This window comes from Hemicordylus capensis, chromosome 1, assembly GCF_027244095.1.
Source record: "Hemicordylus capensis ecotype Gifberg chromosome 1, rHemCap1.1.pri, whole genome shotgun sequence".
Taxonomy (NCBI): Eukaryota; Metazoa; Chordata; class Lepidosauria; order Squamata; family Cordylidae; genus Hemicordylus; species Hemicordylus capensis.
Genome location: NC_069657.1, coordinates 268,456,179 through 268,483,587, shown reverse-complemented (window position 1 = coordinate 268,483,587; position 27,409 = coordinate 268,456,179). Strand labels below are relative to the sequence as shown.

At 41.4% G+C, this 27,409-nt stretch overlaps 1 protein-coding gene across 3 annotated transcripts in view; it reads right to left on the bottom strand.

Moving 5' to 3' along the window:
* The window catches only part of ATAD2B (ATPase family AAA domain containing 2B), a 143,602-nt gene that overhangs the window by 88,342 nt on the left and 27,851 nt on the right, over positions 1-27,409 (bottom strand). For all 3 annotated transcript variants that reach the window (XM_053285133.1, XM_053285134.1, XM_053285135.1), the window contains exons 2-9: positions 21,881-22,035; positions 14,064-14,110; positions 13,185-13,338; positions 5,575-5,677; positions 4,643-4,751; positions 4,139-4,255; positions 3,756-3,831; positions 3,088-3,186 (exon numbers count right to left, since the gene is read on the bottom strand). In XM_053285133.1, coding sequence (XP_053141108.1) covers positions 3,088-3,186; positions 3,756-3,831; positions 4,139-4,255; positions 4,643-4,751; positions 5,575-5,677; positions 13,185-13,338; positions 14,064-14,110; positions 21,881-22,035 — 860 coding nt within the window. The remainder of the gene's footprint in view (positions 1-3,087; positions 3,187-3,755; positions 3,832-4,138; positions 4,256-4,642; positions 4,752-5,574; positions 5,678-13,184; positions 13,339-14,063; positions 14,111-21,880; positions 22,036-27,409) is intronic.

The following is a 27,409-nucleotide window of genomic DNA, read 5'->3' as shown; positions in this document are numbered from 1 at the left end:
TCACCTCGTCCCATTTCTCTGAAAATGAGACCAGGTGAGTCCAGAAACCCCCCCAAGTCATTGCTTCTTTGGAAAGGGGCCAGGTCGCTGCTTTTGGAAAGCCTGTTTGCTAGGTTGACGGTTCGATTTGTATCGGGACTGCAATCTGTTGTCACGAAATGGCTGATCAGAAGAGGATTGCTGCTGTGGAGAAGCCTTCTGCTGTTAAGGTGACCATCGGGTAGATTTTTGTTGTTTAGAAGCTGGAGAAGAATAGGACATGGACCTCGCTGTGCTCCGCAGCTTCTGGACTTTCTGAAGCATATCATCAGTTTGTTCAGTGAATAGGCTAGAGCCCTCAAAGGGGAGATCTTCCACCCTAGCATGTATCTTGTAAGTCAGTCCAGAGGAATGCAGCCAGGTATGTCGCCCGAGTGCTACTGACGTGGCCATTACTTTGGCCGTGCACTCCACCAAGTGTCTGGCCGAATATAGTTCTTGTTTGGCAACCTGTATCACTTCTCTCAGGAACACCTTGGCGGGATCATGCTTATCCTGTGGCAGTTGGTCCAGAAAGGGGGCCACTTTCTCCCACAGAAAGTGATTATATCTGGCATTGTAGGCCTGATAATTAGCTACTCTCAAGTGAAGAGCCGAGGCTGAATAGAGCCTTTTCCCAAAGGAGTCCAGTTTTCTACCCTCCTTGTCACCTGGAGCCGACTGGCTGTGACCCCTAGTCTTCTGTAGGGATGTCTCCACGACGATGGAGTTAGGGGTGAGATGATTCCTTAGGAGTGGGATGATTCCTTGTGATATCATCCTGTAATTGCACTCTTAAAAAGTTCTCCAAGTGCCTAATTAAGCTGTGATAGGGTCATTGGCTTTTTCCAGTGGCCTTTCATGATGCCCAACAAGGCCGAGTTAAGAAGTAAAGTGACTGGTACCTTGGCCTCTGCATCAATGAGGCTAAACAAGGGGTCCAATTCCCCTTTTATTTATTTTTATTTATTTATTTATTCCAATTTCTATACTGCCCATCCTTTCTGTTGCGTACTGAGGCTCACAACCAAGGCTGAGGCCGTTCTCGCTATGTATGCAGAGTATAGTTTGATATCTTCTGATGGGGCAACAGGTTTAGAGTCCGACTGTATATCCAGTGGAGAGGAGCCCTTGGGTACACCTTCCAATTCTAGAGAGCTAGAAGCACTGTCATCTTCTGACTCAGGTGGCACTGAAAGAGCTTGTGCTACTACCACCAAGACTGTAGGGGATTTCGGATTGTTAACCTTATCCATCGGTATCGAGTAGGGGAGTTCCGCTGGTAGCACCTGGGTAGAGAGCGAGACTTGCTGCATATCAGGAACCGCAGGCGGCGGGTAGGATCAGGAACCGCAGGCGGCGGGTAGGATCAGGAACCGCAGGCAGCGGGTAGGATCAGGAACCGCAGGCAGCGGGTAGGATCAGAGGATCCCGAGGGGAACAATGTGGGGATCGTGGGCATGGCCTCCCTTCAAAGTGAGAGGGGGGCGTGCAGTAGTCCCAAACAGATCCACAACTCCCACACACTAGATCCTCTGAGTAGCGAGGGCCATATCAAGGCCTCACATAGTCCAAGTAGTCCGAACGATAATCTCCACGATATCGATTATAAGATCCGAAGTCACGATGCCAAACACTGTAAGACAGCGCCACCTCGTCCAAAGGAGAATGATGCTTCGAGCTCTGGTACCGATCCGTGTACAAAGACTCACGGTGGTCCTAGTCCCGATCCTGTCTGTAAACAGAGGATCAATCTTCAGAGCCCCAACGAGAGCCATGATCCCTAGGCGAAAGACACTCTTGATGCCGACAAGGCAGCTATCTATGTCGAGGCAGCCATGACGCATCTGCCCCATCAGTAGGCCTCCTTTCCCGACGAAACATAGCCAGGTTTGTCAGTTACTACCGACTGTTCTCTACGCAGTTGCACCCACTCGGGTTCCATCGACTCTCCAGCTAACAGTGAGTCCGATCTAGGCTTTTTGGTCACAAGGCCTACCAACCCAGAAGCTGCCGCATTCTTCGTCTTCTTCAGGATCGGGAAAGGTGTTGCCCCACCAGCAAGTCCTGAGGCAACTTCAGCTTCTTCTTCGGTTTCAACACCAAGGGGGACATGGAAGGATCAGGACCAGCTGGTAGAGGGTGTTGAGGCAAGTCCTCTGAGCGCATCAAAGCGCTCGAAGCTGTCAAAGGAATGACGATGGGAGCGTCGATACCGGTATCGAGACCAGAATATCAGTGTCCACTGGAGTGGATTCAGGATGGTCAGGCTGTACCTATGAAGCCATTTTAACTGACCGCTTCAGCGATAATGTCTCAGATGAACAGAGAGCTAGATCCCACAGGCCCACGCGCAGGCAAGAAGCCCTATTCTTGCGAGCCTGATTCGTAAACCTTTGGCAGTGAAGACAGGTCTCAACATGGTGGGACTCTCCTCAAACAAAGAAGACACTTAGTATGAGTATCGGGTGAAGGGATCTTAGATCCACAGCGAAAACATTTGTTGAAGTTTGTGGTGCCCGGCATAAACGCCGTAGGCCGACCGGCCACCAAGCTCCGTCCCAGCCGAGATCAGAGCTCTATAAGAGGGAAAGAAACACACAAAAAGTAACATGCCAAGAGAAAAATGTTACTATATGAAGAAACTAAAGAAAGAAGAGAAAAGAAAGCGGGGGGGGGATGGAATAGACAATAATCCTATTTGTTTCCAAGCTGCAGACTCCACGATGTTGACTGAAACACGGACAACGAAAGACTGAGGGGATGAGGAGTGGCGCAGCCGCATATAGCGGCTGGGGGCAGGGTTCCCACCCAAAGCAAGAGAATTGAGCTTGTTAGGTTCCAACGAGGTCTCTCCACAGGCACATAGCCCATTGGTGTAAAAGCCAGAGACCACGTCGAAGAACTTGTAGAATCTCTCCCAGCCAGAAGAGAAAGTATCAGCCTAGATGGATCAGTGGTCTGACTCAGTGTAAAGCAGCTTCAATATGTATAGCAAACTTTACCAGCTCAAGTTTATTGAATCAAGTTATTGTTCTACATGCTGAATGACAAAATAAAATGTAGTACCGGTTTCTTGCTCTTGCCATGCTCTTAGATTTTCTTCTTTCAAAGCGTTCTTCATCTGAGGAGGTTGTATCACTGCTATGAATGGCATGCTTCTTTCTCCTATGCAGGCGGAGGGGGGGAACAGAGTCCCTAAGTACAGCATGTAATGCCTAATCCCAACATATAAATGGCATTCAACACATTCAAATCTTAAGTTATACTGTCTTCATTTTCATAAATAGCTCAAATAGCAAGCAGCTTGTAGTTAAAGCCTGTCCTCATATACTGTATTTCAAACACATCAGATATCAATTTCAACATTTTATACTTGAGAGGAAGAAAATAGACAAAGGATGGATTCGGTGCAAGCAGAAGGAAGCTCACACAAGCCATTTCTGAGGATTTGAGGTTCCTTGGTAATGAGTTGGAATAGAGCAGAGAGTCCAGCAGAGAGGGCTGGTAACTGCCAACAATCAGACAGAGACACCTTCCATGAACAGTGCTTCTATCTGCTCACACAAAGTCTAATTCCAACCCAAAGTATCACAAAAAAGCAAACACTAACCTTTCATCCACCTGTTAAAGCAACAAAATGCATCCCCTTCTTACCATTTTTCTCAAAGAACTCCTCCTGAAATTCTATAGACCAACTAATTATTAATGGGAAATATTCTAATAGTGTAATCTACCTGATGTGGCTTCTTCTGGCAGGAGATCTATGAATGTCAAACAATGCATTTTCTCTTTTCTTCTGGTGAGCTGGTACTGCACAAGACAAACAAATGTACATTTTTTAAAAATTGTGTATAACTCAGTTTTGTTAGTTTTACACAAATCTCTACATCCTTACTGGGAGGTATCTTGATGAATAAAAAGACACACAAAGAAGAAGTTAAGATATTGTATCCTCCTTCTCTGATCAAATGTTTCTTCAAATTCACTGATTTCTACAAGTTTTATGCATGCATAACTATATATGTCTATATACATTTTTAATGTGCAATTGACACAACTATTATGATTGAGCCAGAGTGGCATTTACATGGACTAAAATTAGTTTTATCTTTCTCACCTATAGGAGGTGCTTGATATCTTTCTACTGTTTTTCTTTGTCTCAGATTATAGGGACGGTCATTTTCTTCTCCCTCTGCCTCCTCTGCCTCAATATCTCCATCTTCTTCTTGAGATTCTAAAAAGAAAAGACAGATATTGAAAAATTATACAACAATCACATATTGCTCTTTTAAAACATCTTTTAAAGGGCTTCTGTTAATTTGCAAATGGTTTGATTTTATAAAGCATATAATTGAGTCAAAATGATATTTTTTAATATATCAGGATGAATTTTATGGGTGATACAAGATTTAAAATTAAAGACAACAGACTAGACAACAGCAGAAAACTGAATATGTATGCAGTCAAGGTAATTTTGATCCCTGGGATATAACTAAACAAACTTCAGGATATCAGCAACTCTGTGACTGCATAACTTTGTGCCATAGATTGCCTACTGCATAATTTCATAGTTTTCAAAAACACATACCAAAGCTAACTAGCTAACTTCTGCCATCATTACCTTCTTCTTCTCCTTCAGTAGAAACTTCATGATGGTTCTGGATTCCATAGCTATTTCTCCTCAATGATTTCCTCCTCCTCTTCACTCGAGAATACATATCCATGTTTTCCTAGAATAAGAATAATCTCAGAGTAATCCATACTATGTTCAATGATCTGCATTATAAACAGAAAGACATACATCATGTTTTCCAAACTGCATAGTTAACTGTACAGTCCCCAACAGCTCTGGGAAAGTCTTATATTTGTATTCAAGAGAGGATGAAAGAGGGGGGAGTGATGCTAATTTTACAGGCAAAATAAATGCAACAGTCTGTTATTAAAGACAATGGGCAGTGTCCAGATTAAGTTAGTCATAACTAAATCCGATTAAAATTAATAGAACTTAAGCTGTCATGACTGATTTGTCTCATTGATTTCAATGGTGCTTACTTATAACTAATGAGTTGGTTAATGTTATGAGTTGGATACTGCAGTTGGTGATCAAGGTACTGAAAGTTTTCACTTCCCTTCAGTTTGTCTTATGTACTACAGAAAAACATGGAGCAGGTAGTTATAGCAACAAATATAACTATGATATTGCGTGTGCACGTACACAAGTTTACAGCCTGCAGAAATATTTGATCTCAAAATAATGGAACTTGTGATTTTAAGCAGATGACCACATTGGAGGGTGGGCACATGCTTGCTTGAAGTAATAAGTGACAGTGTGCTGCACAAAACAGCACAGCCCCAATTTTAGGAGCCATAGAAATGAGGCAGACACACAGGGAACTGTATTCCAACGCATTTTTTGTTCACAAATGAAATGATCATATATATTAGAAATTAAATGAAATCAATACTTTTATTAATAACATTTTCAGTGCTGCATAACATATGCAAAACCTAGGTGTATTTTTTAAAACCTGAGTCCAAGAGACTTCAACTTACAAATTCTGTATCTGTCCACATGCGCAATCGTTCCACTTCACCTGATCGCCTATTACGTCTGATGTTAATATTGTCCATTTCCTGAAGAACAGCTTCAGCAGTACTGAAATACAATATAGAAGTCTCAATATGAACTACATCATCATCTATAGAACAAGCAATCTAGGTTTTATGTAGACTACATTACAGCATTTGCCAGCAGCTATGATTCAGGAGTTAAAATGACTACAGATGTGTTGAAAAACAAGGAGTCAAAGCCTGTGACCACAGTTCTCTAAAGTCCCTCATCAAAGCCACCTGCCACAACTCTAGTTTTGTTTGATGAAAGGACACATACCAATTCATAGTATGACTATTTGAACCAAAAGTACAGAATTCCAAAGTGAGAATGAAATAAAGTAGCATATGATAGGACTGCCAACTAGGAAATTATTACTGTCATTAAAAACTGTTCTTTTCCATTCATTTTGAGGTGCAAAGCCCAACAAAGGGGACTGAAAAGAGCAGGGAGAGGAAATTAAGGTAGGCCACCTGCATGACTGGTTAGCAGAAGCCAGCAGCAGCTGATGCAAGCTAATCTAGGTTGAGAGGCACAGGGCCCGAATAGGGTTGGCCAGGTTCTCTCTGCTTGCCACCAGCTGCCATTTTTGAAAATTAGCTGGCCCAAATTCCCAGAATTCATTTTTTAAAACAACAAGCTAACCCTCCTCTGAGCTGAAATTGGCTGAAAAATGTTCAAGCAGAATGGTGATCAGCTATGTAGTGTGAAATCAGTCCCTTCCTACTTTCCATTATTCTCAATGAGAAAGGCCATACCATTCTATGAACTAAAGAGAAACTGAGCTGTTTGAGATGAACAGCCTCCCCGATGTGTGAGGAGGATGGGGCTGAAGCAAGAAAACACCCACTCTGACATCACTAAAGGATGTGCCCATGCAATTTTGGCACACCCTTTAATCACATGTGATGTGTGTACATCCAAGTTGCCCCTCTGCACATACTCCCAAACCATGTTTAAACAGGTTTTTGGAGTGAATGTAGGGGGTGATGAATACCTTCACATGCGATTAAAGAACATGGAGAGATCACATCAGAACAGCCTTTAGTGACAGGGCAGGTGCATTTCCGACAGGGCACCATTCTCCCAAGTAGACATGCAATCCCAATTGCTAGACCAGCTCTCCTCGGGGAAAAAGCATCATTCTAAGGCCCATTTTTCTCAGAAAAATGGGCCTCAAAATGATGTTCAAACCGCTTGAATCAATTTAAGTGGTTCAAGATTGATTCATCAATGCAGCCGGCCAAGACGGCTGTTTTCAATGAATCAATTCAAGTTTTTGTGATTCAATTTGAGCTCAAATCAAATAGCAAAAATTGATTTGTGGACACCTCTACTGCTTAGGGAGTCTGCTAAGCTGTTGTCTGACCCCTTTATGTGGAATGCTAAAGGGAAGACTTTGTGGAATATGCACCAGCCCCATAGATGGACTGTTTAATTGCAAAGGGACCTGGATCCCGTTCCTCCTTGATAACTGATATAAGCGATTGCCATAGTGTTGTCCAGGAGAAGGTGAACAGTTTCTTTATTAATGGCAGAAAGGATTTGAGAGTCAGGAAGACCACATTCCAGGAAGTTGCTATGGAGGACAGACTGATGAGAGTTCCACAGTCCCTGTGCAATGTGCTCCCCAACCCCTGAAAGAGGCATCCATTGTGACCACTTTGGAATGGCCCTGCACGTGGAGATTAAGTGTACAATAAACAGGTGTCTTTCTTCTGGGAGGAAGGCTCTTTTCATTTGTGTGTCCAATAGAGCTTCTATGTAGAAAATAATTCATCAAGGACTTCTTCCAGTTGATCTGGAGGCCCAGGTTTTGAAGCGATTCCAGATGTAATGTATGTGGGTTGACAAGGAGCTTTTGACGGTGGAAGTCACCATCCAATCATTTAAGTAAAGGAATATGGAGATTCCCTGAGTCCTTAGATGGGCTATGACCACACTCATGTACTTCATGAAGACTCTAGGTGTGGCCAAGAGTCCAGACAGCAGCACTGTGTAATGGTAAGCCTGATCTCCTAGGGTGAAGCAAAGAAACATCCTGTGTTTTGGTCTTATTTCTATATGAAAGTTAGCATGTCCAAGGTTGCTAACCATTCCTCCTCTGCTAAGAGAAAGGATGCCCTTGTAGGATAATTATTCAAAACTTGCATGCATGGATAAATGAATTTGTTTTGATGCCGCAAGTCTAAAATGGGGCGAAGGCTCCCATCCCTTTTCAGGACTTGAAAATATCTAGAATAGAAACTTTTCCTTAGGCCCTTCAATGGCATGGGTTCTATCGTCCCTTTCTCCAGGCGTTACTTCACTTCTGTTTCCAGTGTTGGAGTTGGGAGGGCGTATTTGATCACTTGAAATATAGGGTGGTTGTAAATTTGATGGTACATCTAGTGGAGATGATACAGGTGAAATTCGGAAAATTAGAATATCGTGCAAAAGTCCATTAATTTCAGTAATGCAAATTAAAAGGTGAAACTGATATATGAGACAGACGCATTACATGCAAAGCGAGATAAGTCAAGCCTTAATTTGTTATAATTGTGATGATCATGGCGTACAGCTCATGAAAACCCCAAATCCACAATCCCAGAAAATTAGAATATTACATGGAACCAAGAAGACAAGGATTGTAGAATAGAACAATATCAGACCTCTGAAAAGTATACAGTGTACTGTGCTTGATTGGCCAGCAAACTCGCCTGACCTGACCCCATAGAGAATCTATGGGGCATTGCCAAGAGAAGGATGAGAGACATGAGACCAAACAATGCAGAAGAGCTGAAGGCTGCTAATGAAGCATCCTGGTCTTCCATAATACCTCATCAGTGCCACAGGCTGATAGCATCCATGCCACGACGCATTGAGGCAGTAATTGCTGCAAAAGGGGCCCAAACCAAGTACTGAATACATATGCATGCTTATACTTTTCAGAGGTCCGATATTGTTCTATTCTACAATCCTTGTCTTCTTGGTTCCATGTAATATTCTAATTTTCTGGGATTGTGGATTTGGGGTTTTCATGAGCTGTACGCCATGATCATCACAATTATAACAAATTAAGGCTGCTTGACTTATCTCGCTTTGCATGTAATGCGTCTGTCTCATATATCAGTTTCACCTTTTAATTTGCATTACTGAAATTAATGGACTTTTGCACGATATTCTAATTTTCCAAGTTTCATCTGTACTTAACATCCAGCGTTAGATGTAATGTGGCACCTGATTGTGAAGAAAGGGGCGAGACCAATAACTGAAGGCTGTCTTGAAAGGAACGACAGAGGGACAAGAATAGTCAAAGGCGCTGTTTGGGTTGTTCAGGATTCTTTTATTTTTGATGTTGCCTTTGTTTGGGACCATAGGATCTCTTCTGACCATAATGGAATTGTTTGCTGTAGTCTCTGCAGCCAGACATGTTCAACTGAAATCTTTGTCTAGTGTATTTCTTAAAGCCTTATATATAAGATTGTGAAGCATCAGTTGTGAATGTTTGCCGTGTATTTAGATGTTTCCATTTTTTTCCATTGTATAATCAGTTTTGGAACTAAACAGCCATCTCCCTCAAAGGGCAGGCCCTCTATTTTCTTTCTCATGTCCATTTGGAGAGAGATGGAGCGAAGCCAAGCATGGTGTCCTAAAGAGACAGCTCCTGCAAGTGACCAGGACTCAATTTCTGTGAAATGTTTGGCTGTGATTAGGAAACACCAGCAAACTTAGGCAGAATTTCATTGAACTTAGTACGCAAGGGCTTCAGAGCACCTTTCATGTCCTCAACGTGATCCCAGATGGAATAGTGGTATTTGGCCATACTGGCAATATAATTTGCTATTTTAACAGAGAGGCAAGAAGCTGAGTAGAATTTTCTTCCCTCCTTTTCTACCAGGGCAGAACACTTCCTTCCCATTCTACTCCTCGTGGTGCAGTCCACTACTATGGCACAGTCATTGTCTTGAACTTTATAGAGGTTTTCCAAACATTTAGATGTGGGAAAGGAGGGTGCAGGGGCATCCCAAACTGACTTAGTTGAATTGTTGAAAACTGGCAGCATGGGAAGTGTTGCTGACTGAGTAACAGAGGAGGATCTAATGTCATATACAGGATCTTTTGACTTTGGGAGTTGGTGACTTTAGCTCCAATTCCAGAACTGGCCATTTCAGTTACTTGTACATGGTAACATTTGATCTTCTCCTTAGGAAAGCCAAAAGAAGGGTTAGGGACTTTTATGTTCAGTGATGAATCAGAAGGATTTTCTGTTAAGACAGAGTCTGCCTTAGAATCAGAATATGAGGTAACGTCATAATCCAAATTTGGTTTGTCAGGAATTTGAGGCTTGTCCTGCCAAGGTTGGGGTAGAAATTATTTGAACTTTTGATGATGTAATGTGAGTGTGTACATCCCTGATAGGAACTGGGGGCTGCTCCACAGGAGGCTGTGAGAGCGGGGGTGGATCCAGAGGCTTTTGGAAAGAGGCATCACGTCCCTTCCCTAGTCTCTGACCTTGGGGAACAGAGTCAGACCTCATTTACCATAGCTGCCATAAAAGGAATTCATCATAGTCGTAGGGCAAGACCAGGGAGGGCATACAGTAGAGATTCCTGCGACACCCCATAATACGATATAGCCATGGGCTATATCCAGGGGAGCTCCACCATTTTAGCAAGGAGTAAGCTGGATCTGCAAAGTGGTGTCACTCCCTACAAGGTACGTAGAGAGGAGAGTAACCTTCGTCAGGGAAGCAGAGGTGTCTTTGGAATGGTATGAGGGCAGAACCCATGTCATCTTTGGTATCTAAGCCATGCAATGAGTAACCCTTGAAAGCTGACCCAGAGGTTGCAAGTGTAGAGCCCAAAAGGGATTCGATGTCCTGCAGAAAGCTCTCTCAACATCGATGTCATAGGGAAATCAATCCTGAGATTGACCACATGACAGGGCTCTGCGTTATGGTGGATTTAGAGTTAAGAGTCGCCAGAATCACCGTTGATATCAGAGTGATAGAAACCTTTTAAGGAACTGGTAACAGGCAACTTAAAGTTGAGGGTTGGGTCAACATCACTGTTATCACTGTCAACACTGAAGTCGAAGAAGGCAACAGCATTGGTACCAAAGGTTGTGCAGGTACTGACACCAGGGTCGATGTCTGTGCTGGCAACTGTACCAAAATCAAATTCAAGGGAAGTTCTTCAGATATTATAAGTAACTCCGGCCAGGAAGAGAATGAAGAACTTGATGTGGTCGGCATGATGTGTTGGACCATGGAAGGAGATGGAGAGCAATGTCAAGCATAAGAAGTTGCCACAGGATGTGGTGATGGCCACTAGTTTGGATGGCCTTAAAAGGGGCTTAGACAAAGTCATGGAGAACAGGTCTATCAATGGCTACTAGTCTGGTGGCTGTAGGCCACCTCCAGCCTCAGAAACATGATGCCGCTAAACAACAGTTGCAGGGGATCAACAGCAGGCGAGGGGGCAAGTCCTTACCCCCTGCCTGTAGGCTTCTCAGAGGGATCTGGTGGGCCACTGTGTGAAACAGGATGCTAGAATAGATGGACCTTGAGCCTGCTCCAGCAGGACAGTTATGTTCTTAAGTTAGTTGCCAGAGTCAGGCTTGACATCAGTGAATGGGATTGGCAGCGGAGTTGAGGGAGGGTCTTGCTTTCAATAGTCGTTGATCTCGATCAATGAGCAGACTCTGGCATTGAGGTGGCAGATAGCAATGCCGATGCCGAAGCGAAGATCTTATGATGCTTGGAAGCTGAACACAACACTGTGTCATCTTCTCGGTGTTTCTGCTATTTTTTGTTATTTATTATTTTAATTGTTAACTGGTTTTAATTGTTTTTATTCTGTTGTAAACAGCCCTGAGCCATTTTTGGAAGGGCAGTATATAAATTGAATAAATAAAATAAATAAAATATGATGACCACCCTTAAAGGGATCTCATGCAACATCTTAAAGAACTCCTGAGAGCATTCTGATTCATCATGTTTGGAATGGGAGGCTCTCTCTGGCAACAACATAAGACCCCAATATTGATGGGGCATGTTGTTGGTCGAAATGGTTGTCGCTAAGGGGGAACGTGGTGCAGAAGTAGGGGGGCACAAAGCAGCTTCATACAAGGCAGCCCTTAGCCGCAACTCTGTCCTTTTTCAAGTCCGCTTAGAGAAGGAAAGACAGATCTTACAAGTACGATTGTCGTGGTCCTCTCCTAAACACAGTAGACAACGTTCATGTCTATCGGGCGTCAGGAGAGTGCCGCCACATGAAGCACACTTCTTAAAAGGTTTTATGAGAGACCATTAGGCCAAAAATTGCTAACCAACAAAGTATCCTTAAAACAGTCTGGGTCAAAAGCCAAAGTGAAGGAACTGACGAAATGGTGCTCTGCCACCAAAAATACTGGGTGTGCCTTGCAAGCAAAGGGTGGGACTAGAGAGCACTTTGGCGAGCTGTGAAATCCTTCCGGAGGCTACTGCACAGGCACATTACCCATACTGGGAATGATCCGGGATCACCTCAGAGATCACTGACCTGCTGGATTCCATTGAAAGGAACAATTTGACAGGCTGAATGGACATGTGGCAACCAACATTTTAGAACCTGCAGCAGTGGAAACTACTCAAGATACAATTTCTATCTAGTTTATTATTTTTAGAAGTAGCAATACAATAATAGTTTGTAAATTACATGTACTTGTTACTGTTAGAAATCACATTATACCTTTCATCTTGCCTATCAATAAATCTTTAACGAGATGAGGTATTTCGTTTGTGTTCAGTTCAAAACTTGGGCGTTTTGAATTTGTGTGAAGTGGCTGGGGATTCAGAGGAGGACATGTGGCCATGAGACCTGGTTGCAGGAAAAGGTCTCTGCAAGTCATGGGAAGCCAGGAGGGCAAGAAGTTTGAATTCTCAACCAGAATTTGGCAAGTTCAAGACAAGTAAGCCAGGGCTTTGGCTTCAGGGAGTTTAGTCTAGAGAAAAGTTTGTTTAATCAGACTTTGTGTTAGACTTTCAATTTCTTTTGTTTGTGCTGTGCATATTCCTGATACAGTTCTATTATTGTTTACCTGTAACATAATTAACCTGTGGGAACCCAGAGCATAGAATCCTCAGGTGTCCTCAGTGAGTGGGCAGGTGCATACTGAAAGGCCTGTTTCAAGCTCAGAACTCAAAACATTCCATTGGTAGCTCCTAGGGACATTAAAGTGGGTTATGTGGTAGGGCATGATGAATGCTACCTACCATCAAGCCCACAAAAGAAATGGGCATGCAGGCAATGTTTAACCTTTTCCCCAAACCCCCATAGAATCCCATGGGGAACAATGGGGTGCTTAAAGTTTCCCCATTGTTCCCTATGGACATGTTTTCTCAAAACATTTTGAGTTTGTTTCATCAAAAGAACCAAGGTCAACTGCTGTTTCGACACAACATTTCAGCCATCCGTATTTTGTTTCAAGCTCGAAACAAAAATGCAAAATTTATAATACAAAAATTTTATTACAACACAATTTTAGCAAAGTATATAGAAATTATTACTGTTGGAAGATTCCCACATACCTGTTTACTAGCTGGTCAAATAGTAAACTCTGATTCAAACTTTCAAATCTGTTTTTTCTGGATCGACAACTTTTTCTGATTTCTCTACCACCATTTATGCAAGCATGGTCCCCATCTCCCTTTTTCTCCCCTCGAAGGGAATGGCTTTTGAGAGCTGAAAAATTTAAGTTATTTTAATTTAATTTGCAGAAAAAACATTTTAATTCAAATTCTAGGGGATAACATGCTTTGCAAGGATAAAAGTGAAAACATGAAAGATATATGCATTAAGGACATTAACAAAGTAAATGCTTTGTGTCTACCACTTTCCATGCAGAACCATTACTCTCACATTAGACCTTGACAAATCAGTAATGTGCCTAAAAGATCTCTTTACGACTTCTAGCAATTTAGTCCTTAACCCAGTCCTAACCCTTCTCCCACTTTCTTAAAAACAAACAGTGCTCCTTTAACCTCATAATAAAATCACTCCTTTCCCCTTTATTCCATGAGGTTGCATATACACATACCAGTGCACTGGTGAAACTCCTTCCATGAACAGGGGAGCTACAGAAAGGCACAGTCATAAGTACAGTAGTAAGCTAAGATACAACCCACAGCTTCCTGTTTTACAACAGATTTTTGTATTTTATTCCAGTGCCTTCAGTGTAACAACCATATGAAGACTGCACTTAAAGCACATGTGACACCAGTCACAATCTATATTAGGTACAATCTATGTATTGTACCTAATATAGATAGATATATTATCCCATAGGAGACAATGGTTTGCACTGGCAAAAATAAACATTGCAGGCACAGAAGGATGAAGGGAAATCATCTACTATGCCAGAAAAGTCTATGGGAGGGAGTCATAAACAAAGCAACCAAAATACTTACATAAACTACGCCCATTTGGTAAGGTAGCACCAGACTGAGAAGTTAACCTAGGAAACAAATTAGCAAAATGCATTAACTTGTTGCATATAATTCACACAATAATAATTCTACAGAAGATAACCTAAAACGTTAAGACTGTTATCTATATTTGATAAAATAGTGTTCACTCTCATCCTAGAAGTAGTTTACTATCTTTTTCTTCCTCAGAACAATTGAGAGGTAGGTCATAAACGTTCAGCCCCTACAGAAAAGTTAGTGACTTGTTCAAATGAGGCAATGATAAAAAATTATTCATTCTTTCATTCATTCAATTTATATGAAAATGGCTTAGGGTGGTTTACATCAAAATAAAAACAATTATAATCAAAACTATAAAAACAGCATAAAACCAATTAACAGTTAAAACATTTAAAGTTTAAAACCCTGGAGGACCAGGCCAAACATTTACAACAATATAAAAATGAACCAAAGAGTAGAGTATTCTCCAGACTTGGCTTTACTATATCTCTTTACAGGAAATAATACCAAAGCTGAAGATAAAGAATTAGTTACTTTTTTAATCCTGGCTGCTAAAGTAATTATGGCACAGCAATGGAAACTACTATATAAATTAAATGTGGAGAGATGGTACAATAAAGTACGGTCATGGGCAATTTTAGAAAAAAATTCAGATAAACTAAAGATAATGAAAAACCAGAGAAAAGAATCACAATTCTATCGCATTTGCAAAAAATATATCTTTTATATAGAGTGTATATAAAACTCTGACCTTATTCATGAAATGTGGAAACTATCATTACTTTGATATGTTTAAAATAGTAGTTTTGATTTTAAGTAGCGGTCTTATACTATCTATACAGTTCTGTTGGTTGATATTATAAGTATGCTATATTGATCTGAACTGAATTGGAATATATATTAAAATGTTTCAATTAAAAAATTGAAAAATATGTTTAAAGTTGAAAAAGAAAAAGGGGGGGGGGGAATTACAACAATTTAAAAACCCTGGAAGGCCAGGCCAAACAGATAAGTTGTAAGGGCCCTCCTGAAGGCCAATAACAAGCTCAGATTACGGATTTCTACGAGGAGTACAATCCACAGCCCAAGAGCAGCTACAGAGAAGGCCCGCCTTTGAGTCGCCACCAGACGAACCAGTGGTAACTGGAGACAGACCTCCTCAGATGACCTTAGCGTGCGGTGGGGATCATGCAGAAGAATCTTTTAGAAAGCATGTTAAATCGTTGCTTTTTACCCGGGCTTTTATATTATTGTCTCTGCTGCTGCTCTTTGTACTCTATTGCTTTTATGCTTCTATTTTACATTTTTAATCAGATTTGTTTTGTATTTTTAGCTTAACATTTTAATTGTGTCTTTTTTACAATCTTTTTTTTAAATTTTGCTGTAAACCGAGTTGGGATTGGTTTAATGAAAGGCGGTATATAAATTTAACAATCAATCAATCAATAAGTCATTCTCTAAGATAACGCTGACCTAAGCTGTTCCTCAAAACAACTGAGGGGTAGAGAAAGTTATGTAGTTCTGCCAAATGAGAATGTTATATAGTTCTTCCAGATTTAAGTATGATTTTTTATCCACTGGATCACATGAGCTCTTTCATACAGCTTATTTTTGACAAATGTTGGAATATGACTACTATGAAATAGACATGCTAGTGTCATAGCAGATTACACAGCAATTCTCTCCTTTACAGAGATAGGCTTGTGCACAGCCCTTTGAAAATTTGCTATACACTGCCAATAGGAAGAACTAGAAATTAACGATCTGAAGACCAAGATCACGCTGTTTGAGAAGAAATTTGTGCAACATAAGTGGCAAATTGATGGCCAAGATACAACAAGTCAAGCTCTAGAAGTATTTGGGCGTGGTTTTCCATTTAATGTGTCTGCCCCACAACCCACCTGAAAGTTAGTTTGAAATGGGTCTAGATAAACAATTTCCTCCAAGACAGCCTGGAACTAGGACACCGCCACCTTCTCAATTAACTTGCCCAGACATGGATGGTTCGAGACAGGCCTATAGTTGCTTAACTCTGAGGGATCCAATGCAGGCTTCTTCAGAAATTATTATTTATTATTATTATTTATTATTTAGCATATTTTTATACTTCCAAAAACTTACATCTCTGGGCGTTTTACAAGAAGATTAAAAAGTAAAACATTAATTAAAAACAAAAACAAAAATATTAAAAGCAAGAAATTTAAAACACAATTTAAAATTTTAAAACAATATTCTAAAAACATTAAAACAATCAAAACAATACCAGTTAAAAGCTTGGGTGAATAGATGCGTCTTTAAAGACTTTTAAAAAGTTGTCAGAGATGGGGAGGCTCTTATTTCACTAGGGAGTGCATTCCAAAACCTCAGGGCAGCAACGGAAAAGACCCGTCACTGAGTAGCCACCAGACGAGCCAGTGGCAAATGCAGACGGACCTCTCCTGATGATCTCAATGGGCGATGGGGTTCATAACGAAGAAGACATTCTCTTAAATACCCAGGGCCCAAGCTGTTTAGGGCTTTACAGGTTATGACCAACACCTTGTATTTTGCCCAGAAACATATCAGCAGCCAGTGTAACTCCTTCAATACAGAAGAGGTCTAATGATTGCCTCCTTATGACAAGGAGGCATCCATTGCTCAGAGAAGCATTTATAACATCTACCAGGCCTCTACAACAACCCCGCTGCCTGATAGTATAAGCCATGAGAGACAAGGGTCAAGAGAACAAGTGGTAGGCCACATCGCTCCAAGCAGCTTGTTCACATCCTCAGGAGTCTCAAACTGGAACTGATCCAGCCTAACCACCTAAGAGGAGTTGCTGGACAGCTCCGCATCAAACACCGCAGTAACTGAGTCTAAGTTACTAACTAAGACCCTCAATCTGAGGGTCTATATCAGGCCAAATACAAGATATTTTATGCACACAAAAAACTCATTAAAGGTGTCACAGCAAGTAATTGATGGTTCCAAATTCTGATTAAAGTGGGGAGGGGCACATACTAGACCACTCACAACCTTGAACAACTCTGCTGGGTGTGAGCTTGCAGATTCAATACAGGCAGAAAAGAATCACTTCTTTGTTGCACACATCGCCTAAGCATAGATCTTCAAATGCGCTCTATGTTATAATCTGTTGGATTTGAGGAGAGTCTTTCTCCACATGCACTCCAGTCATCTACCATGCAGCTTCAGCCCCAGTAGTTCTTCTGTATACCAAGGGACCAGTTTTAAAGCGGGTCGGAAAGGACACTTAGGAGTGATCATGTCTACTGCCCTGGTGAGTTTCTTGTTCCAATTCTCCACAAGTCTACCAACAGGATCTTTGGCAGAGCCAACACTATATCCTTCCTCTTGGAATCCTGCTGGATCCAATAACCTTCTCAGGCAGACTATAATAGGCCCCTCACCCCTGCGGGACGTGGTTGTAAGACCAACCTTATCCAGAAGGTGGTCTGTCCATGACAATGGGGAAATCACAGGAGTCCCCACTCAAAGAATACCACCTTGATCAGAATAAAAAACCATATCAGGCATGTTACCAGCAACATGCATCAGTTCCTAGATCACTTGGGATAGGCCCACAGTTGTCATGGCTGCTATGAACTCCTTAACCACCCCATACAAATTGGTCCCATAGAGAACACTGAAGTCCACCACCACCACAGGCCGGGGAAGACTCCAACGTCAAGCCCGAGACCAAGTTCACCAGCTCAGTTAGGGACTCCGTCAGGCAGCAAGGTGATCAGTACACCAACAGAAGTCCCAGTCTATCCCTGGTCCCCAAACTTAAGTACACACATTTAATATGGCAGACACTTCGACAGGGATCCTGGCAAGGAAGATGGTATTCTTATGGACCATAGCCACCACTCCACCTCCCCGCCCATGTCCCCTTACCTGCTCCTCAACTGAGCACGCTGGAGGGAGAAGCTGGGACCAGATTAGGCCACCAGCCTCTCACAACCAAGTATTTGCAATATCAGGTCTGCCCCTTCATCCAGAATCAGATCATGGATGATTTCCAATTTATTCTGGACCAACCTGGCATTACAAAGGAGCAAAGTGAGACTCCATGGGTGGTTGCCACTGCTCCCCAAGGTCTGGACAGCTGGAAGGGGAAACGGCTAGTAGATTTTTTCTCTCCCTTCCCCTGTAACAGCCTGCTCACTTACCAATGTTACTTCTTCTATTCCCCACCACCACCACCAGAATAGCTGCCCCATAATCAGTGGATACGTCCCGTCTCCCCATCTCTAGAAAAACCCAGACACATTAGAAACTAATCTCACCCAAGACTTAAAACAAGAAGCTAAAATATAATACATCCACCCACCACTAACACACAAGCAGAACACACACACACTCACTCATTCCTGGGCCAGGGGACTAGCCCTCGCCATCCACGAAAGGAGCTCCCCCAAAGAGGCTTCCCTTTGGTGTCTGTCTATTTCAGAGAAATGGAAGAATATATTTCATTTCTCTGAAATAATTATTTCTGCCAATGCTTTTTAGAACAAACAATCATATTGAGTTAAGAGGAAAAAATTCAAAAAATCTGAAATAGTGGTATGTTGAAGAGAATTTTAGCAGACATATTTTTCCATCACTGCCACACTGGTGAGAAAATCTGTACATAAGGAACCAGCCCATAGCCCCAGTACATACATCGTAATCTAATCACCATGACCTCTACCACCAAATGAAAAAATGTTATATGGGCTTGCTATAAACTGTGGGTGTGATGTAATACAAGAATGGCAGTGTGATACTCAGCATCTTGGCATTTCTTTCTATTTTGCCATTCCATTACCACTCCCACAATCTACCACTTGTATATTAGTCCACATCACAAGAATGTGTTCCTCTCGTTTCCATTGCTATAAGTGATGCATTGAGAATAGTGAAGGCTGGGACACTGGTTGCAATATAAAGTCTGATTCCCCTGCCACAAAAGTAAGAAAATACAAATGTGCACACTTTGAGCTATGCTCTTCTTCAGGGATACATATAAAACAAACATTTGAGCTTTGAAAAGAGATAGGATTAAGAGAAAATGTTATAAAATTTCACTTTTTAAAAAGAATTTTAAAATCAAAAGACAAACTGAGAAAAACCAAGTAGAAATCAACTTGCATGTGTGATTGACATGGCTGTCGATGACAGATGACAAAATGAAGAGACTGTTCCCCCCCCCCCCCCGAAAAAAATAAATAAATACTGAAGCATTTGTCCTATTTTTGTGAAGGAAGTGATTCGCAAATCCATTAGGCATTCTATCTGAAAAGAATTATCCATAAAGCAAAGTGAGAGCCTTTAATCATCTAGCTTTTCAAGGTTTAAGTAAATGTTTTATCCTTCCTCTGAAGAAGAGAACAGCTCAAAACATGTGCTCTTTGAGTTTTCTAAACATTCAATTAATGAGAGTTTTGTTGCATCCATTGACTAGATTTCTTCCCCTTTTTGTGCTTTTTGGAGGAGTGCAGTCCTCTTTTTTGTTTTGCTTATTTTAAACTTTGGTCAATTCCCTTAGCAATGGAAGAGCAAATGATAAGGACTTTTAGATGCTGGCTCCAATTAGCATAAGCAGTGTATAGAGTTATTTATTTATTACATGTTTATACCTCCCCATCCAAAAGGCTCTAGGCAGTGCACAGAGACAGAACAAAACCCATAACTCAATCATTTAACAATACAAAAAAACAGTTTAAAACCATTAAACAACTAAAAACATATAAAAACAATGTAAAAACCCTAAAGGCCAGACCAAACAAATAGATTTTAAGGGCTCTCTTGAAGGCCAGCAATGAACCCAAGCAACAGATTTCTGCCAGGAGTGAATTCCATAGCCCAGGAGCTGCCACCAAATGTACTGATGGTAACTGGAGATGGACCTCCTCAGATGAACTTCACATGAGGTGGGGATCACACAGAAGGCAATGCTTTCTAAGGTAACTCAGGCCTAAGCCGTTGAAGGCTTTAAAGGTAATAACCTTTTGCCCAGGAAAATGTCAGCAGCCAGTGCAACTGTTTAAGTACAGGCATAATATGGTCTCTCTGGGATACCCCAGAGATCAATCTGGCTGCCACATTTTGAACTGAAGTTTTCAAACTATGTAGAAAGGCAGCCCCACATAGAGTGCAGTGCAATAGTCAAGCCTGAAGGTTACCAGCTGATGCACCACTGTTTTGAGGTCATTCTCTTCAAGGAATGGACGCAGCTGTCGAATCAGCTGAAGCTGATGGAAGGCACTCCTGAGATAACAGGGTGAGGCCTGGGTCCAAGAGTACTCCCAAACTTCGTATCTGTTCCTTCTGGAGGAGTGTAACCCCATCCAGGACAGAAAGTTCTAACTCACTCTTCGAATTCTGAGCATCTATAATGAGCACCTCCATCTTGCTTGGATTCAGTTTCAATTTGTTATCCCTCATCCAGCCCATTACTGCCAGTATGCAGGCATTTAGGGAATGAATGTCATTTCCTTGTGATGACGACGAAAAGGAGAAACAGATTTGGGTGTCATCAGCATACTGATAACACCCTGCAACAAATCTCCTGATGACCTCACCCAATGGTTTCATGTAGATAGTAAAAAGCACTGGTGACAGAATGGAGCCCTGAGGGACACTATATAGCAGCTCCTAATTTTATCAACATAAGAAACAGTGTACATTAGCTGTGCAGTTTTCAGAATCCTGAGTGCTTTGCATTTCTGATTTCCTGCAACTAGTGTTTGAAGGAGGACTCAAATACCACCCGCTATAAGATCCATCAGATATAGACGTCACCTAAGGTGAGATCCCCAAGTCCCACTTCAGCTTTAATTGTGGGGAATCAGAAGTTAACACTCATCTCTGAAATTCTGAAAACCGCAGAGAAGAGAGTGCTACCACTGTATAGACTATGTCTGCACAGGTCAGGATTGGGGGGAGTTTATTTTGATTTATTCATTACGTTTTTATACTGCCCAAATTATCTCTAGACAGTTTACAGTCTTAAATGTAAAATCAAGTAAGCTGTGTTCTCCTGCCTGCAGCAAAACAAATGAGCCCTCAAGGAGAATATGCCAAGGACAACTTCAAGTCATATTTGGACACTAAGCTTGGAAGTGTCAAGCTGGCCAAGCTGGTCATAGAGCAGCCTCCCAGTTCAAACATGTGGTAAGCATGTAGCACACAGTCACAAAGATGCTTGTTTGTTGGGTACAGAGCATTAAACTAGTAATTAAATTACTGGGCACAATACAGCATTCCATGAGCACAAAATTACACCAAGATCACAAGAAAATCCAGATGTTTTAATGTAAGCAACAGATGTACTTGCTCTTTTCCCTTTCTACAAAAAAAACTTGTCATTTGCAATGAAGTGGCATGGAAGGAAGAAGGAACAAGTTGCGCTGCATGCACTTCTGAAAAATCCAAGAACTTTGGCTGAAACTACTGATTAACAGCAGAACTACACACTATGAGAAACACAGAGCTGACATCAAAAAACACCACCCATCAAGGCTGTTGTGTGTGTGCACACACGTGCGCACACGCACAAAATGTGACAACACCAGGAAACAAAGTTTTACTTTGGGAGGGGGAAGAACACATGACGAGATGCTGCTTTAAAGAACAAAACAATTTTTCTTTCTTTAACATATTTTTATACTGCCCAAAACTTACGTCTCTGGGCAGTTTACAACACATTTCACTGAAAAATGATGCACTGCAAAACGATGCAGCAGCTTAAGAGTTTAGCAAAATGACCAGAACTCTCTATTAGGGAAAGGTTTGAATAGTTTTAGCATTCTTACCGGGACTGTCCAGTTGAGATGCTCCATTCTTCTCGCTGCCCAGCACTGCGAGATTTTGATTTGTCTTTGCATACAGAATCAGCATGTTTCAAGGTACGTTTGGCTGGAGGAGATATGTGGCTATCACTCAAGCTACCATCACTACCATCATCTCTCTAGAGGGGAAGAAGAAGAAAACAGTCGATTGCCTCTTTTTATGCCATATCCCACAAGTGAAGAAATATTCAGCTGCTAATGCAGGAAAAAAGAATCAATTCCAGTTCAGACAACTGTAGCACAACTTTTATTCAATTAATCTTAACATATCAAATCCTGTAGCTAAAACTGAAAATTCTAATCCTAAGAAAAATACATGGGGAGAAATGGAGAGTTTGCATTAAATCTTTTCCCAAGACTGGACCAGATTTTCTGCCAAGTTTAAATACTTGCATTGGGGGGAAATAGACACCAATATATTGACCAGGGTGCAATAATTTAATTTAATTTTACATTTTATATCCCGCTCTTCCTCCAAGGAGCCCAGAGCGGTGTGAGGTTTCTCCTCACAACAACCCTGTGAAGTAGGTTAGGCTGAGAGAGAAGTGACTGACCCAGAATCACCCAGCAAGTCTCATGGCTGAATGGGGATTTGAACTCAGGTCTCCCCGGTCCTGGTCCAGCACTCTTAACCACTACACCACGCTGGCTCAATAGACTTCAGAACAGCAATCATCATTTTGTCTATCTGCTTTCCACACATGCTCTGAAACTAGCAAGCTACCAGTCAAATCCTTCCTACAAAGGAGATTTGTTTTTCCCTATTACATACATTTTCACATCACTATAACTTTAAATAGGTTTTTCTGGTTCCTAAAACTTGTTTTTGACAACTAGAAATTGTTGTCCAGTTCTGCCTATATATAATCATACACACACAGTCACATTAAAAACAAACTTTAAACACATTAAAAGCAAAAAACAAACACTTTGAACATCTCAAATTCTATTCGAATTCAGAGCAACCATCAATTTCTCCCCCTAAATGAATGGAATTCAGAATTCCAAAGCTCAGGGAATCCTTTCCAAGTGGATCTATTTGCTGCAAAACCTGCATTGAACTCTGAATCTTCCACATGCAAAGCAAGTGTTATCCCATCCTCTCCCAGCGGTTGCACACTGCAACGAAACATCAGTAATAAATAGGCTTTGTTTTACGCAGATTTGTCTGCTGTTACCAACCCTCAGAATACAGTTTGAAAAATTACTATAGGCTTACTGTCAGAATCATTACAAGTAAACTGAGAGCCAGCGTGGTGTAGTGGTTAGAGTGCTGGACTAGGACAAGGGAGACCCAAGTTCAAATCCCCATTCAGCCATTATACTAGCTGGGTGACTCTGGGCCAGTCACTTCTCTCTCAGCCTAACCTACTTCACAGGGTTGTTGTGAGGAGAAACTCAAGAATGTAGTACACCGCTCTGGGCTCCTTGGAGGAAGAGTGGGATATAAATGTAAAAATAAACATCTGAAAGGAAATGTAAAATTAAGTATATAGGACGTAACTATCTTGCACTAATTAATTTGGAAAAAAGACTAACTCAAACCCACTATATACTCAAAGTATTAAAAACAAACTACCAAGCCACAGCCATGTTTGTACATGATATATGGAACTGCCAAAGGTGTGCCTGTACACTACTGAAGTACACCAGTGACGCAGGTCAGACCTTTACGAAACATTCTAAACAATTCTGTTCCAAGCAGAAACTGAAGCTACACAACTGGTTTTAAACCTGTTTGAGGGGAGAGCTCAGCCAGATAAAGCAGACAAGGCAGAAATAATGTTGCATCATTGCTTGAAGACATTAAGCAACCAGCTTCTCAATGTAATTAAAACCAATACAAAGCATTTTCAAAAATTAAAAGAAGCCACAACAACATCTAGAGAGACTCCTAGTTTCTCTCTAGCGACTATTTCAAGAACATTGAGCAAACAGCCATTTGTCAACATTCTTTCTTTCTTTGCATAGTTCCAAAAAGTCATTTGGCAGAGTATGGGCGTGAAACTGTCAGGTTCAATTTAAATAAGAACTGAAAGGCTGAACTTGTTTTCGTGAAGATGTTGCGCAAACTTCATAATGTGTCTAATGCACTAATGTGAACATTTATATTCAAAGCTATATTCACTTTAACCACCAAGTCAAATAAGACTTACTCAAACAGTCACCTACTGTTTTAGCCTTAGATCATAGCCACAAGTAGGAAAAAAAGATTAAATTCCTCCATAAAATTTAACCTATTAACTACTATAATACAACTGGGTGTTTATATAGGTTTAGCCTCTGTCACTAATCTCAGCCCATAATAATTACTTTGGGGGGGGGGGATCCATAGTATATGATCATTAGATGGTCTCCAAGGACCCAAAGAGGGAAAGGAATTCCAGGACTCCCACAGACAATATTCTACTTCTGGCAAGTCTCATTGCAAAGACTTTTCAGTACTGATCCACTTGCTACTCCCTCATATAATGAGTGACAAGTCAACCTAAGGTTTATACAATAAACTAGAAATCAAGCCTTTCCCAACAAATTTGGTCAAATGCAAGCCACTCAGCACTGCAATAAAATTCCATCATATGCACTGTTCAGAAAACAGTACCTGTGGGGGGGGGGGGGGATGCTGAACAACAATACCACAAAAGAAACCAAGTTTGGAATGTTAAGGCAATAAAGGACAGACAGATTGTACTGGTCCCGCACGGAATATACTGGAGATTGCCTGGTCACATACAGCAACACAAGGAGTGGGGATATTTTAGAATCCTGTCTACATCTGAGCAATAAATAATTCCTCACGATTATGCAAGGACTGACTCAGCCTGGGAGAGAAGCAGAGAAAGCAGAAGCGCAAGTCATTAGAGGTGTGCTTTGGAATGTACAAAGAGCTGTGCTTTGGAGTGCCCAGAGCCTGAAAACATGCACCAGCCCTTTACAACTGCATGGAGGCAGCCACTCCCAGCATGACCATTCTCCACTCAGTACTGCATACTTCTGTTGCAGAAAGGTCCTCCTCTCTATATGGGACGCAGAGTCCCATACTGCCCAAGCAATAGTTGGGAAGGCACATGGGGAACAATGGGAGGTACAATCCTTTCAAGTCCAGGGGAAGGACTACACCTCCCAGCATTCCTTATGCATACCTTCTGGTGCTCCCTGTGTATCTTCCCAGACATAGTTGGGGCCGTACAGGACTCTGCTTCCCATAAAGGACCTCCTCCCGCCCTGTGGTACAGTACTGACGGCTGTGCTGGGAGTGCCCATGCTGTTCCGAAGGACTGGTGCAAATTTAGCTTTGGGTGTTCTCAAGCAGAGACCTACAAGTCATGTTCTGCTTGCCCATTTCTACACACATCTGTCAAGCAGAATGTTTTTGTCCTATCCATGCTGTTAAAGAGGCTCAGAAGAGTTCTGACATATCCCACATATGCACAATTTGCTCACTTCAAACTTTCAACAGGCTCTCAGTTTAAATGTAAATACAACAAAGACTGTTGGGGCACCTCAAATATTAACAAATGCATTATGGCATAAGCTTTTGTGATACACTACATAGCTATTGTTGAAATAAAGTAAAGGTAAAGTGTGCTGTCGAGTCGGTGTCAACTCCTGGTGACAAAGAGCCATGTGGTTTCCTTGGTAGATTACAGGAGGAGTTCACCATTGCCATCTCCTGCGCAATATGAGATGATGCTTTTCAGCACTTTCCCATTTCGCTGCTACCTGATATAGGAGTTTCCCATAGTCTGGGAAACATACCAGAAGGATTCGAACCGGCATCCTCTGGCTTGCTAGTCAAGTCATTTCCCCACTGCGCCATTAAGTGGCTTATTGTTGAAATACTGAGCTATAATATAGTTTGATAATACAAATGGTTTAATAAATATGTCTGTAATATAGTATGAGATACAGAACTTTCTTGATCAAAGTATTTTAACAGTAGCAATTTTTGCAATGATTTGTAAGGAGCACTAAGTTTATATATTAAATAAATTGCCAATTACATTTCATACAGCCAATTTGGTTAATGAACATATGTTTGTTTAAAATAATCATAATTATATACACATGTACGATAGGAGGTTTTCTGTGAATATCATGTATTTGTAAGCATTCGTTTAGAATTTCAAACAAGTTACTTCACAAGATAAAAGAACTTTCATGATTGCAACATTCGTCCACTTGAAAAAGATGTTAAATCTAAACTGAGGTCACCGGGTCATCATCGTGGACTGAAGTTATAGCAATTAAAGGACTGTATTGCTGAATTATATACTTTGTGCTCATGTTAGATTTATTTGCGGATTCAGTTTGTTTACAAATATTTACTTGGAATTTTGTAATATAAGTGCCCTTTACATTTAAAATTCATTGAACCGTATATATTGAATCTAATTTGTTTGACATAAGCTTTTGTTCCTGGGAGGGATGAGCGAAGTATGCTGGGAGGTATACTCCTAATAGGGTAACCCAAGGTGTGAAGGTCATCTCAGTTGCCCAGCTAAAGCAAGCAGGCACCTATATTGGGCAGCAGGGTTCCCTCTAAGACGTGTGCACGCTCATAAGTTTTTTTTGTCCATTCAGTTAATTTTAGATCCCACTCAAGTTGAATCAGGAATGCCCCACTCTGAATGCATGTGCACACACACTACCTTGATACTGCCACCCAGAACAAAATTCATTCTGCACACAGTTGGAAAAAATTAGAGAACATTGTTGGGCAGCAGTGATATGGGAAGGCGCTGGAGGCAGACAGTCACTTTAGTGACAATGACAAAGGTATCATTTCATACTGTGTGGGAGAAGGCAATGGTAAACCACTCATATATTTTACCAGGAAAACCACATCGAGAGACAAGAAAGGATTGTTGATGTAGTGCTGGATGATGGGTCCCTCAGATCGGATGGTACTCAATATGCTACTGAGAATGAGCTGAGGATCTTTCAGAGTACCTATGATGTTTATGACACAGTTAGGTGAAGCCTTTGGATGACTAGCTGCTGATGTTGCCATGTGGGAAAAGAAAATCTGAAGCTGTAAAGACAGAATTACAGTGGGTACGTGGAACATAAGAAGCATGAATATGGGAACGTTCAACATAGTGAAAGATGAAATGAATTGACTACAAGTTGACATCTTGGGCATCCACGAATTAAAATGTACTGAATTGGACACTTTCATTCAGAAAATCATACTGTTTACTACTCAGGACACGAAAAACAAAGAAGGAACGGTGTTGCTAGTCTACGTCCCAACAACGAATGTAGAAGAAGAGGAAGTTGATGAGTATTATGCTCAAGTTCAGTCTGAAATTGACAGAACATGCAAGCAAGATGTGCTGGTGGTGGTTGGAGACTGGAATGCCAAAGTAATTCTTGGTAAGGAGGAAAACACGGTCGGACTGTATGGCCTAAGAAACAGAAATGAAGCAGGAGAATGACATCAGTTTCTGCCAAGCCAATGATCTCTTCATTGCTAACACATTCTTCAAA